General features: G+C 38.2%; 1 protein-coding gene across 12 annotated transcripts in view; it reads left to right on the plus strand.

Moving 5' to 3' along the window:
• nedd4l (NEDD4 like E3 ubiquitin protein ligase) overlaps positions 1–14465 on the plus strand; it is a 391568-nt gene that overhangs the window by 316579 nt on the left and 60524 nt on the right. For 6 of the 12 annotated variants that reach the window (XM_055665427.1, XM_055665064.1, XM_055665492.1 and 3 more), the window contains 4 exons: positions 4229–4297; positions 7661–7795; positions 9052–9168; positions 11750–11947. In XM_055665427.1, coding sequence (XP_055521402.1) covers positions 4229–4297; positions 7661–7795; positions 9052–9168; positions 11750–11947 — 519 coding nt within the window. The remainder of the gene's footprint in view (positions 1–4228; positions 4298–7660; positions 7796–9051; positions 9169–11749; positions 11948–14465) is intronic. The other 6 variants (XM_055665728.1, XM_055665128.1, XM_055665191.1 and 3 more) reach the window with 5 other exon arrangements.

Below are 14465 nucleotides of genomic sequence, written 5' to 3' on the forward strand. Positions count from 1 at the left end.
TCCACACGTATTGAGGGCAGTGCACTAATGATGCCAGGTGTCCAATCATTGAGATTGCTGAACAAGCAGGTAGTAGACTGTCAGGGGTTTACTCCAGAGATTGGCACAAAATGCTGCAGTAACTCAGCGGGTCAGGCAACATCTCTGGAGAAAAATAATGGGTAATGTTTTGACGAGACCCTTCTTCAGACTGAACTGAAAGCTAATTTTCAAGAGAGAGTTAGATTTAGCTCTTAGTGTTAAAGGAATCAAGGGATATGAGGAAAAAGCAGGAACGAAGTAATGATTTTAGATAATCAGCCATGATCATATTGAATGGCAGTGCTGGCTCGAAGGTCCGTATGGCCTACTACTGCACCTATTTTTCTATGTTTTCTGTAACATCTATAATAATCGAGCTGTATGGAACGAGCTTTAGTCGGAGGTAGTTGAGGCACGTGCTATCACAACATTTAAGAAACATTTGGACAGGTACATGGATAAGACAGGTTTAGAGGGATATGGGCCAAATGCAGGCAGGCGTGACTAGTGTAGATGGAGCATGTAGGCCGGTGTAGGCAAGTTGGGCCAAAGGGCCTGTTTCCATGCTGCAAGACTCTATGACTCTAAACAACAAAAAGTTCAATACATAAAACAAAAATGACAACATAGTGCAGACGAAATAAAGCCAAGTCCCGAGTGCAAACAAGGTAGTTCAGGGTTGAGTTGGAGTTCAGAGTGTTAAGCAGCCTGATGGTTGCTGGGTACAAGCTGCTCTAGCACCTGGATATTATAGTTTTCAGACTTCACTACATTGTTCCAGATGGCAGGAGTGAAATGAGTGCATGGCCAGCGTGGTGTGGGTCCTTGATGCCTTTTTTTAGGCCATGCTTCCTGTATATCCCTTCAATGGCGGGGAGGTCAGTAACTGTGATGAACCAGGCAATGTTTGCCACTTCGTGAAACTTCCTTCATTCCTGGATGTTTCAGTTGCTGACCCAGGCTGTGATGCAACCAATCAATATGCACACTACCATACACCTGTGGAAGTTCAAGTAACTATTCGTCGATAGTCTAAGGAAGTAGAAGCATTGATGGGCTTTTTTTATGATTATATCAATGTGCTGGCTCCAGGACAATCTTCAGACATATGCTTGCCCAGAAACTTGAAGTTGTTGACTTTCTCCACCCCCAAGGCGTCGACGAAGACAGCTTTGTGAATCCTCAGCCTACCTCTTTTAAAGCCAACAAGCTGCTCCTTGGTCTTTCTGGTGCTGAGAGTAAGGTTGTTGTTCTGGCACCATTCAATCAGATGATCGATCTCCCTCTTATAGTCTGACTCACCATTACCCATAACTCGTCCAACAAAAGTGGTGTCATCGACGACTTTAAAGATGGAATTGGAACTGTGTCGGGCTACACAGTCATTAATTAGAGCAGGAGGCTGAGCAAAGAGCCTTGAGGTCCGTGCTGATGGTTATCGAGGAGGAAGTGTTGCTGCCATTTCATACCAATTCTGTTCTGTTGATGAGGAAGTAGAGAAACCTGTGCAAAGGGATCTTGAAGAAATCTCTGTTCCCTGTGCTAGGTAACAAGTTTGAAGAAGATGAGGTATCAAACGACATGCTTCGATACAAGATACACCATACAATTTAATTGTCATGACCCCTTGAGGTCCAAACTCCTGCAGCCATATAGTCAAACAAAATAGACCAAGACACAACATAATTTACACCCATCACATTACTGTGACCCAAAAAAACTCTCTCCACTGCACTCTCCCCCCCCCCCCCCAAAAAAGTGGTGTCATCGACGACTTTTAAAGATGGAATTGGAGGTCTTGGTGTCCCCCGGCGTGCGCTCGCAGTATTCCAAGCCGCGCGGGGCGGTCATGTCAGGCCCCGCTCCAGAGCTCTTCAACCCCGCAACTCGGGCAGGAGAAGTGAGCAAGCCCTGAGAAGCGGTCTTGACCCGCGGGCTCCCGTGCCGCCGTCCACCAAACCTGCAGTTGAAGCCTCGACTCTCCGGAGGTCGGGGCAGCAGCAGCAGCAGCAGTGTTGCTCCTCCACCGCCATTCGGCCATACCAATGACGGTGAGTCGTCAGCACCAGAGTCCCCGGTCTCTTTCTGTTGGAGAGGCTCCTCGTTGAGAACGATAACCTGACCCGACAAAAAAGGTCGGTCTTGCAGGGAAGATCTCTGTTCCCTGTGGTAGGTAACAAGTTTGAAGAAGATGGTGGTATCGAACGACATGCTGCAGTCGATGAACAACAGCCTGGCATATGTGTTTTTATTTTCCAAGTGGTCCAGTTCAGATGGGAGAGCCAACGAGATCACATCTTCCATCGATATACTGTGGCAGTAGGCAAATTGTAGTGGGTCCACGTTCTTGTTGAGGTAGGAGTTGATTTGCGCCATAACCAACCTCTCAAAGTATTTCATCACCAAGGACGTTAGTGCCATCGGTTGGTGGTCATTGAGGCACGTCACCGTGCTCTTCTTGGGCACCCATGTTATTGATGCCCTTTTAAAGCAGATGGGAACCTCTGACCTCCGTAATGAGAGGTTGAAGATGTCCGCAAAAATTCCAACCAGTTGGTCTGCACCAGTTTTGAAAACGCAACCAGGTACACCATCAGGTCCAGACACTTTCCAAGGTTTAACCTTCTTGAAGGATCCTCTGACCGTCGGGGGCTATGGGGGCCCAAGAAGAGTTCTCTTCAATGTTCTCCCTATTGAAGCATGTGTAGAATGCATTGAGTTAATCTGGGAGTGATGCCTCGCTGTCACTTGAGCTGCTGCCTGGTTTTGCCTTGTAGAAGATTATGCTATGCAAGCCCTTCCACAGCTACCAAACATTTGTTTATTGTTTAGTTAAATGTTTTAGTTGGAGGGAACATTTCTTCATCTGCTATTGCAGGCCATGCCAACAATCTTGACAATTTAAAAACATTGATGATGAAGTAAAGCAAAAAGTTTTCTATGTACATATGGAAATTGATACCATGCTGTTGGATCATGTTGCTGAGGGGGGAGCATTTGATGAAAAATAGGAGCAGGATAGACAAGTATAGATCAGTGGTGAATTAGATTTAACATTCTGGGCTTGGGAAAAAATGACATTGATGTGGGTTACGACTGGGCCGATAAAAATAGATCCAGGCGAGTCACCCCAAGCAACTGGATGATGTAGTGTTGTCAAAAGATGTAGTCAATTGTGGTTTAGACTGCAGATACCTGAAATCTTCAAGCAATACCCCTGGCATTCCACCATTTCTGCTGGGCTGCAGATTTTGTTTTAATGGCGTGCTCGATAAGTATTGAAGCCATTGTTATTTTGTAATGTTATGTATTGAGAAAGCTACAGTAAAGCCAGTAAGCACAGAGCTCAAAAAGACTTTCCATAGCATTGATCTTAGACAGAATAATTTGTAAAATGTTGCAGTTGGGAATGAAATGAAATGCCTAACCGATTGGCATTTATGATCAAAGGAAACACAAACTTTTTACATAGTCTCTGGTTATATTTGTTCTTTTTTGCAATTTTTTTTTTTTGCAACAAAGCTTCAGCACAATGTAGCATTTGGTAGCTTTGTTTGCTCTTGTAGATTATGTTCTATTTTGTAAAGCGAAAGAGCAAAGAATAGACATCAGAGAATTTGCTTGCTGCTTTCAAGTTAATATTTCACCATCCCCTCGATCAACTGTTTGATACCTTGAAACAATTTCAGAAACTTCGCCACATAGTATTCTGCAGTAATTAATAATGTCATCAGAGCTTTGGTAGGTTTATTTTTGTTGGTTCTCCTCTGCGCATACTAAATTGTGGTGGTTTTGATGAGCTTTACATTACTTACTTTGGACCAGGTGGCACCACTCAAATTTCAGTTTGTGAACTCGAGCATTCTATTGGCATCAAATATCAGGGAACATATTTTTTACAAGTTTCCCTTGAGTTTAAATGGAAAGTTGTCAATGGGTCACTGAGCTGAAAACTTCATATATGCAGTGTTTATTTTGACACTATAGTTACAAAATCATTCTCTGTTCAAAATGTGATTATTTTTTTTTGCTTTCAAATTTCTTCCTCTCTTTGAACTGCTTTCTTGAAATAAATTCTAAAATAATTCTTCAAATACTCTCAGCACAGTAATCAACTCGCTGAACTCTTAGCCTTGAATACATTCTATTTTTATTGCACTACAGAGTTTTGTTTGGTAAAGTTTAAAAATAGTGTATGGTTTATCAGCAGACCACCCAATCCCGACGACCTCGTTCTTCAACTGTTACTGGCATTGAACAACAAAATGAAACCACGGTAATTCATTATGTCTAGTTTATTCATTTACTAAATAATCTAGTTATTGAGTTTTGGTACATGGATCCCTTTTAAGAATAAATTATTTGCTTATCATTCCTTTGCCTTATTTTAGCCTTTCATATTTTTTTTGTCGTCTTGATCAGTACGTATCACTATGATTATGTAGGTCACTGGAAATAAACTGAATCGCAGTTAGTTACATCAAGTGTGAATGAGTATGATGTAATTCAAAGGCTATTTCTAAACCATTGCTAAGGAATTTGAATAATTATATAGGGGCTTGCTGCTGGAACAAAAATTCTTCAAATTCAGCATTGTAAAGAAGAGAACTTTAATTGAAGTATTCGCAAAGATTAAGAAAGCAGTGTAGCAATTTTGAGATTCTGAGTTTGTATATTCTACAACTTTGTGATGAGAGGAGCCTCTGAATAAACCAATGGATGGGAATGTGTCCATTCAGTCTCACTGGCCAGGGAAGGTGATAATAATTTGATCTCAACACAAATTGTTTGATCCCCGCCAATGTGCAGAACAGGACTTTGAACCTATCCAAACCGATTTGAAATAAATAAGACAGATTTAAAAAAAAAGAGGAGCAACAATAGGAACTACATCTACAAACAAACACAACAACAAAAAAAGAATTTGATTCTCTGTCTTTTGACATTTACCATCGATGTTTTTTAAAATATGTTCAATGTTTTCCACATAAGATTTTTGGAGATCTATCTCTAATAGGGAGATTATGGATGAGGAATCATCTCTACTGATAGGTGGTTTCATTTAATTATACATCTGCTTATTTATATCCATTATTCCCAAGCAATGATAATCAATATGGATGCCATGGTACCATAGGAAGGGACGTCATCTGTCAACTCATTAAATTTTATTATGTAGAGGCCAATTTGGGGGTAGCCACTTTGTGTATGAAACAAATTTACAAGTACTTTTTTTTTCACTTGATCTCATCTCCATCCATGTCAATGGGATTCTTTTATAAGGTGCATTTTGGACTTCCAGCACTGCAGATGTAAGAATGGAAATATAGTTCTGGGCAGAGTTATTAGAGCTTCATTGTCATATGTATCAATTTAAACCCTTTCTCTTTTGTTAAACTATGATTGTCAAGGCTGTAAAATAATTGCAGATGCGGAAGTGGATCAGAGTAAATTTAATTTATTCATTACAGTGGCAATTAAATTAGCTAATTTTACCTCCATTAAATTTGACTGCTTCATGGCATCTTAATCTGAACAGTTCAGGTGTGCGTTTTGAAATTATTTTTTGCTGCTGAACTGTATCCTTGGATCCAACTGTATGAGTATCAGCCTGCCTTGCAGCTTTGTTTTTGTTTTACTAGAAATGCCAATTGAAGGTACTAGGACCAAATGTTTCAATGCAGCTTTTTCATCAGAGGTGGCAAAGATTAAATTTCCAATTAGGCAGTGAATGGGGAAAATGCTGTATCGACAGCACTACTTTGCGACATTCCTCAAATTTAGTTTTGTGTGCATTTCTAAAGGAAATTATCACCAGCTTTCTACCCTTTGACTACACTCATCTCACTCAAGGGTTTATGTATTGTTTCTAACACCTTTTGTACATTTCTGAACAGGACAATGGAACAACACTTCTTCACCGATTATCTTCTTATCCACAAATTATATTCAATTTGTCAACCTTTCTTTCTATTTTACCTATCTTCCTTTCATTAATGTTATTCTGGACTTTTCTGTATTGTTCATTCAGTCAAAAATTTTATTTCTCCTACCTTTTTTGCTCGGTACTTCAAAATATTAACGTTTTGCACTATAACATCATATAAATTCATTTTTACTTGGAGATCACATTCCTTTGAGGTCACAGCTCTGAAACTGATTGCTGCCTTCAATGTTCTTTTTTTTTAAAACATCATCTCTGCACGCCTTACCAACCTTGTTTTCTGAATTTATCAACTTTTCTTCTATTCTCATCATCTTAGGTCACTTCATGATCTTCAAAATATGTTTTGCTGTTAACATTTTGGATACTTGGGATAGCTGAGAAATTGATAATATTTCCAAGCCTAGTTAAGGGTAGATTTATTACAAACAATCAAAATGATCAGTATTTTCCATTATACATTGGAAGAAACGTTCTTACTTAGAGAGAGCTGATATCCAGTGGACAAAGAATGGAAGTAAACAGCACAATTTTGTGGATTGGGGAGAGAAAATGGGATATAAGAAATACATTTGCACAGTGAATTATTATGACACAATTTTCCAACTAAAGGTGCTGGAAGTTGATTCATCCACATGTTTCAAAAGAGAATTGGATGTGCTTTTGAAAATGAGACAACATAGGAAGAGGGAATTAATTTGATTTTTCAAAACCTGTCCAGACTTGATGAACACAATGGCTCTCTCTGTGCTGCCATGTTCCCCATGAATATAAAAGTTTGAATTGCAATAAAAGCTTGCCATTTTGATGCAATTTCACTTTTGGCTGATCATTACCGGTAACTTAAATATTGTGTGTGAAAACCTGCTTATATATTGGCTGCCCTGGCTGCTTCTCTGGTGAAAGTAATCGCATTGCCAACCTGCTGTGAAATGAAAAATAATCAGATTTTGCCCCTTTATTTTTGGTCACTTTGAAAATTGTAAAACATTACTAAACATGATCCCGTTCAAAAGTTATTTGTAGGAGGTTTTTCTCCATTAAAATCTGTGAATTAAGTTAGGAATTTCACTTTGCTGCTTCAAACTGAAGATACTCTCAAAAAGATGGAATACATGAAAAACTTTGAGTCAGAGTAATTGTTAATACTTTAGATGTTACTGGGCACAATGCCACTTTGAAGTTAGGCCAGCTTCAACCACTTGATTGAGAAAAATCCCAAACCCTAGATATATACTAAAGTGGTGATTATCAATATTCTTTTGAGCTCAATAGTTTTTGAAAGGTAAACTATTTCACTGTACTTTATGTACCCTGCCAGTTTTTGTATTTTTCAAATGCGGATTAATTTGTTTGCAAGTTTATGTTGGAAAGAGACTATCAAGTATGATCTTTAATCAAAAGTGATAAATACAGGAAGTTAATTTATTTTGCATAATACTTTAACTGTAGATGAGAAGAAACTCGGAAATCAGAAAATATTATGGAAATAAATGAATAAAATGAAGTTTAATTATAATTGATTATTATTGGAAGTCAAAAATTAGTTTATTTGGAATCTATAAAGAGATGCATGTCAGTTTTGGTTTTATTGGCATATGCAAAATGCTATTAATTTACTATCATTCAGCTCTGAATAGACAAGCATACACTTTAAACTTGCATATTAACTTAAATTCAATCATCTTGCACAAGCAGTCAGCGGCAGCCTACACGCTCACAACACCTGGCTTGCTACCAGGATGGGAAGAGCGGAAAGATGCAAAGGGACGTTCCTATTATGTAAACCATAACAACAGAACTACTACTTGGACACGCCCAATTGTGCAGGTACGAAGACTGCCCTACCGCTCTACAGAACGATGCCCCTGTCTTCTAGAATAACAAACCTTCTCTTTACGCAGAGCTTCTCGGTTGGTTCAGCAAGAGTTGTGCTGCTTCTCCTATGGAAGTTAATTTTCTAATCTATTATATTTGTGTTCAGAACAATTGTCCGGTGTTAAGATCATATTGAATGGCGGTGCATGGCCTACTCCTGCACCTAATTTCTATGTTTCTATGTTTCTAAGATAGTTGCCTGGATGGCATCTTCCAGTAATGTGGATGATGCTATCTGTGAGCACATAACCACTGTAAAGAAGTAGCCAACGTGCTTTGCTCCATGTGTGTAACCAATATGTTTCCATTTAAAACCTCGTTATTTGTTCTATTCTAGATTGTTTTAAACATTTGACGCAAAATCTTCACAACAGAAAATGTTAAATTCTTTGGTTTCTGATGGTTTCTGTTGGCTTAAACCACTAGTTTTTAACCAGTTTTTATCGCATGCTCGGCAGTGGATGGTCACTGAGGGGTGGATGTACCACTCGTTGATCAATGTGATTGTTCGAAGCATAAAAGTGCCCATAAGTAGCATCTTCAGATGATCTTATGTTTTTTAGCTGTTGAGGGCAAAATCTCGGATTAAATTAAGGATGTAATCATTTGAAAACAAAAATGTCCTGATCAATATTCATAATTTACAAATTGGAACAATATGCAAAAGAAACTTTTTTAATATAAGACATTTTCCTGGATCCCCAGCTTTTGCTTTTAATAGAAATATGCAGGAAAGCATTCAACTGCTTCATAACAAATGTAGTTTTGTTTGCCATCCTTGTGTGATAATATGATTTTCAACAGTTATTTAATCTGTAGCATACTAGTACTGTTTGGCATGATCAAAATCCTGGACCCAAAAACATTGTATGAACGCCTGCACTGCCTAGACAGCAATAATATTAAGAGCAAATAGAGGTAGGCAATAAATGCTGGCCTTGATTATAACGCCCAAAGTCAAAAAATGTTATTTTTCTGTCAAAGTTTGAAATATTCATAAATTTATTTCTGATAATTTGCTTGAAATTAAGTCTATTAAATTCTGAATACTTGACTTTTTAAGCCAACAAGTTATCAAAAAAAAACTTGTTTTATTGCATTGATAGATAGCATGTGATATATCTGAGTTGTATGTAATTTCTAAGATTTTACGTAAATAATACAGAGCATTTATGATAGTACTTCTAATTCCTTCTTCTTACTACCAGCATGCAGACGATGGTGCATCTACTACAGCAGCCAGCAACAGCCTTTTAAGCGAGCCTCAGATACGGCGACCTCGCAGTCTCAGCTCACCCACTGTAACCTTATCAACCCCAATGGAGGTGAGAGTCGAACGTCTTCCACTTCCTCCAAGACTCTCGATCACCTTAACATTTCATTGTTTTGTTTCTTCCATTTATGTTTTCTACTTTCTTCAGCTAATACAGCCTTTCATTCCGCTCTTTATCCCTGCTAATCCACTTTCAATTCTTTACCTATAGCAATGATTATCTTCCTTCCTTTGTAAAACAGTTTTTGCATGTGCTATTTGTCCTAAAGATAACTTTTCTGATCTTCAGTTAATGAATATGTCCAGTACACAGTGTCTGTGTAGTAGTCACATAAAATGCTAATATTCCCATGGCAACAATAACTTGCCTGAATGTATGCAATACTGTATATATTGGTTGTCATTTGATTTTGATATTCAGGTATCTGACATCACTGACAATATATATTTTGGCCATTTATGACATTACTGCACCTTAAATAATGATGTCCACTTTGGTATAATTTTTTGTAAGAAGGGGAGTACAGCATAATACTGTACAAAAAGCTTTGTGAATGCACATGATGGATTAACAAATGTATTTTTCTTTTAACAGGAATAATGTTTTTAGTACAGTGCAGTATTGAACCAAAAGCTTCCTATGCACTAAAGCTGAAATTATAATTTGTGGAGGAAAGAACTGCGGATGCTGGTTTAAATAGAAGGTAGACATGAAAAGCTGGAGAAACTCAAAAGGGGCAGGCAACATCTCTGGAGAGAAGGAATGGGTGAAGGAATGGATCTAGACCCTTCTTCAGACCCGTATCCAGAGATGCTGCCTATCCTGCTGAGCTACTTCTGCTTTTTGTGTCTACTGTAATTAGTGGAATAGGTTTACACCACCTTTATTTAATGACCCTGAATTAAAATTATTTTTCTTATTCTAAAACTGCTCAATAGACAGTAGGCATTTCGGCCCTTCGAGTCAGCACCGCTATACATCCCAATCAGTATCCCGTTCCTGCCTTCTCCCCATATCCCCTGACTTCGCTATCTTTAAGAGCCCTATCCAGCTCTCTCTTGAAAGCATCCAGAGAACCCGCCTCCACCGCCCTCTGAGGCAGAGAATTCCACAGACTCACCACTCTCTGTGAGTAAAAATGTTTCCTCGTCTCCGTTCTAAAAAAGTATTTCCTCATCTCCGTTCTAAAAAAAGTGTTTCCTCGTCTCCATTCTAATGTTTCCTCATCTCCGTTCCTCGTCTCCGAACCTTTAAATTATTATTTTTTAAATACACCATACCACAAATTTTTTAATTACATTTTATTATTAACATTTTATCTAAAATGTTATTTAATATTTTAACGTTTTCTAATTGACAAATATCTTCTCTTAAAACATTGATTGATGAGAAAATGAGATGTATGTAGACTAATGAAAACAGCATTTTCTGAACAACTAGTCAGAAAACCTATCAATTATTTAAAATTAACTAAATCCTTGCAACAATTTTGATTTTTTTTTGCCAATAATCACAATTTATACAGAACTTTAGATAATCAGAAAACAATTATGCAAATCAAATTATTATGTCTTAATGTACATGTTATTATCATTTACACCTGAGGCCCCTGCTGTTTCCAAACATAAAACATAGAAACATAGAATATAGTATGAACATACTTAGTATTGAGGAGTGTGGATATCTGGATTATGAAAGTCGAGGCATGTGTGAATGGAAGCTCAGGGGCAATAGCCACTTATTTGACTCCGGAGGAGAAAATAATTTTTGGGTTGTTTGATCGTTACCAATGATGAGGTTGGGAAGATCCATCCAATATCTATCTGTTTGGAAATATATTTTCATTAAGGGTCTTGACAATATGTAAGCTTCATAAGTTTAAGCAGTTATAATGTTGTATAAACAGGTCTTGACTATTGAAACCTTTAAAACCAAACACTTTTTTGGAACTTTTGAATCCAGATACATTTGTAGTCACCAATGCTACAGCCACCTGGGTTGAATCCCAAGCGTCTTGTTTTGGCAACGTAATTAGTTGAAAGAAAGTTATTATCATTACCTGGAAACATATTAATGTTGATCTTTAAATACCAGGTTTTCCAAAATCAAAGCCCCATTTGAGATCTGCAAATGTAGATTAGTAGAAACAAAAGGTTGTGTTTCTATCATTTGAATGGTGGAATAATTTGGTGACTTTCATGTTTTTCTAGTCATTGCTGGAAATTGTTCTCAATCAAAATTCTAAAGGGCAGATTCAATATTGTTTACGTGGTAGTAATTACCAGGATGCTATGCAAACTCCTGCAGTAAAACTTTACAATAAACCTTGATTATTAATAATTGAAGAGGAGGCTTTAGTAGATCTGAGAGTATACAGTGGAAGCTACATGTGTGGAGAAGTCGATAAGGATGAGAATGAATTTACTTTTATGTTTGAATAGGATTTACAACAGCATGCTCATTGGTCCTCATCTGCAATTATACTACACAAGGGCTGAAGTTGCAGAATTATTCATCTGAAGTGGGATATTGTCCAGGTCCATGTTTCATGCAGGGATTCCGATAATTAAGAAAAAGCCAACCCCAATCCATTTAAATAGTTTGGATATATGATTGTTTATATATTTTTCAGGGTGCTAAAGACCCCCCTCTGCACAGAGCTGTAAAGGACACCTTGTCTACTCCTCAGTCTCCTCATCTTTCACCTTACAGTTCGCCAAAGGCACAGCATAAGATTGTGCAGAGTTTCCTGCCTCCTGGTTGGGAAATGCGCATGGCACCAAATGGTCGGCCTTTCTTCATCGATCACAATAGTAGAACAACAACATGGGTAAGTCCTGACTTTGAGCCAAAAGTGTATTTCTTCCCAGCTTTTATCGTGCAAGAGTTAATTTGAGGGTTTAGAGAGCAAAAATCCTGACGTCACTCTTCTATTACATTAGTCATGTTATGAAGAGGTTGTGCGGAAGGGGGATTTTTCCCTGGATGGAAAGATTGTTCATATTTATTGATCCCCGACTCCATCTGGATGATGGGATGTACTTATTTATCGCAAGAAAGCAAGTAATTAGATAATGACATTGTCATGAACTGTAGTCAGCAGATCGTGTTAAATATTTAAGAACAATTGGAATGAATTGATTTGTGTGAAAATGTCTTTGCCAAAGCAGAAGAAAGAACATTATATTAATTGCCAACTTGCACAGCTATCTTGAACAGGCCTCTCACCCGCCATTCTATTCTCCCAATTTCTTTAGTTCCATCTTCTGTTGGGATAAAATACTTTCCATATCGATATTTCTGAGATAACTTTCATTTGCTGGGAATATGTATTCCTCATTTAGGTTAGCTCTCAGCCATATTTGTTGCATTTTTTCTTCTCATTTGTCTCTTCCCACCCAGAGCGACACAAAATGTCTCTCTCATCTTCATTTGCCAGCTCACCAGTCTTCACATTCATTGGATTATCCGATAGATTATTTATTATTTAAGTTGTTAGCTAGGTTAAAAAAATGTGTAGGAAGGAACTGCAGATGCTGATTTACACTGGAGATGCAATCAGGACAGTCAGACTGGTCGTAGAACTAGAATGAGGGAGGGAAAGCAAGCATTACTTGAAGTTAAAGAAGTTGATATTCATACTGAAGATAGGCACTAAAAGCTGGTACATCTCAGCGGGACAGGCAGCATTCTGGAGAGAAAGAATGAGTGAAGTTTCTGGTTGAGACCCTTCTTCAGAGATTAATGCCACTGGGTTGTAAGCTGCCCAAGCAAAATATGAAGTGCTGTTCCTCCAATTTGCATTGGGCCTCACTCTGACAGTGGAGGAGGCCCAGGACAGAAAGGTCAGCATGGGTACACACAAAATGCTGGAGTACCTCAGTGGGACAGGCAGCATCTCTGGAGAGAAGGAATGCGTGACATTTCGAGTCGAGATCCTTCTTCAGACTGGGAATGGGAATATCAGTATGGGAATGTGAGGGGGAGTTAAAATGTCTCGCAACCAGGTGATAATGTAGGTTTAGGTGGACTATGCGGAGGTGTTCAGCGAAACAATCGCCGAGCCTGCGCTTGGTTTCGCCGATATATAAGATTCTATACCTGGAACATCAGATACAGCAGATGATGTTGGAGAACGTGTAAGTGAACCTCTTCCTCACTTGTATAGACTGGGTGGGGTCCTTGGACGGAGTTGAGGGAGGAAGTATAGGTATAGAGATACAAAAAAATGTGTGCTAGGTAGAATTGAATAAGCTTGTTCAATTTGACAGAGATTTATGGCCATCCAATATGTACTTAATGTTGTTTTAATGATTCTTATAATATATTTATTTCCATTGAGTATAGACCTGGTGAAGTTGTTTAAAGTTTGGAAGAAAGAAATTGTTCTCTGTTTAATGGCATAACACTAAGGGAAGAAATCTTAGGGAATGAAGTCTAAAAGATGCATGTCCAGAAATGTGTGATAGAAACAGTGAATGATGAAAATTGCTGCAATTGTTCAGCTGTAGTCTTTTTTTAGTCATGCTCTCTCACAGGGAACAAGTCTTTTGATCCAGCAAGACCATGCTGCCCATCAGCCACCCCTTTACATTAATACTACATTAACCTCACTTTTTATGTACCTTGCATATGCTTTTGGGAAATTACTGTTAGTACTGTATTTACTGTAGTGTCAGTTCAATAGCCAAAGGTAGCAGGTGTAAAAAAAATGCCATTGTCTGTTAATTCCACCAGTGAATTAGACCCGATCATATCAACATTCCTTTAGTGTTGCTTGTTAAAACACATAAACTCCCTGTCTTGTGCCAACGTGAGTGTCTTACCTGGTTAACCATGCTTGTTTTCATGCTGGAAGATGTAACTTGAGAGATCGTTTATTTCCTTGTGTATTCACTAGGTTTAGGTTTATTATTGTTATGCGTACCCAGGTACTGTACAAATCATTGTCTAGAATACTATACAATCAGTTCAGATATACCATACACAAGTACAATCAAATCAAACTCAGAGTGCAGTAGAAGATACAAAGTATAGAATATAATTCTCAGTATTGTAGTGCATCAGCTCCATAGACAACGTCCAATATCTGCAATGAGATAAAGGTGAATCGGACAGCACTCTAGCTTATGGAAGGACCATTGAGAAGACTGATAACAGAAGGGAAGAGGCTGTTCTGAGTCTGGTGGCACCTGCTTTCAAACTTTTATGTTTCTATACTTTCTGTCTGACAGGAGCAGAGAAAAGAAAAAAAAGACCTATTATGAGACAAGTCTTTGGCTATGTTGGCTGTTTTTCCAAGACAGTGTGAAGCATAGAGGGAGTAAATGGTGGGGATTCTGGTCTGT

The sequence above is a fragment of the Leucoraja erinacea genome, chromosome 1 (assembly GCF_028641065.1).
Source record: "Leucoraja erinacea ecotype New England chromosome 1, Leri_hhj_1, whole genome shotgun sequence".
In the NCBI taxonomy this organism is placed as follows: Eukaryota; Metazoa; Chordata; class Chondrichthyes; order Rajiformes; family Rajidae; genus Leucoraja; species Leucoraja erinaceus.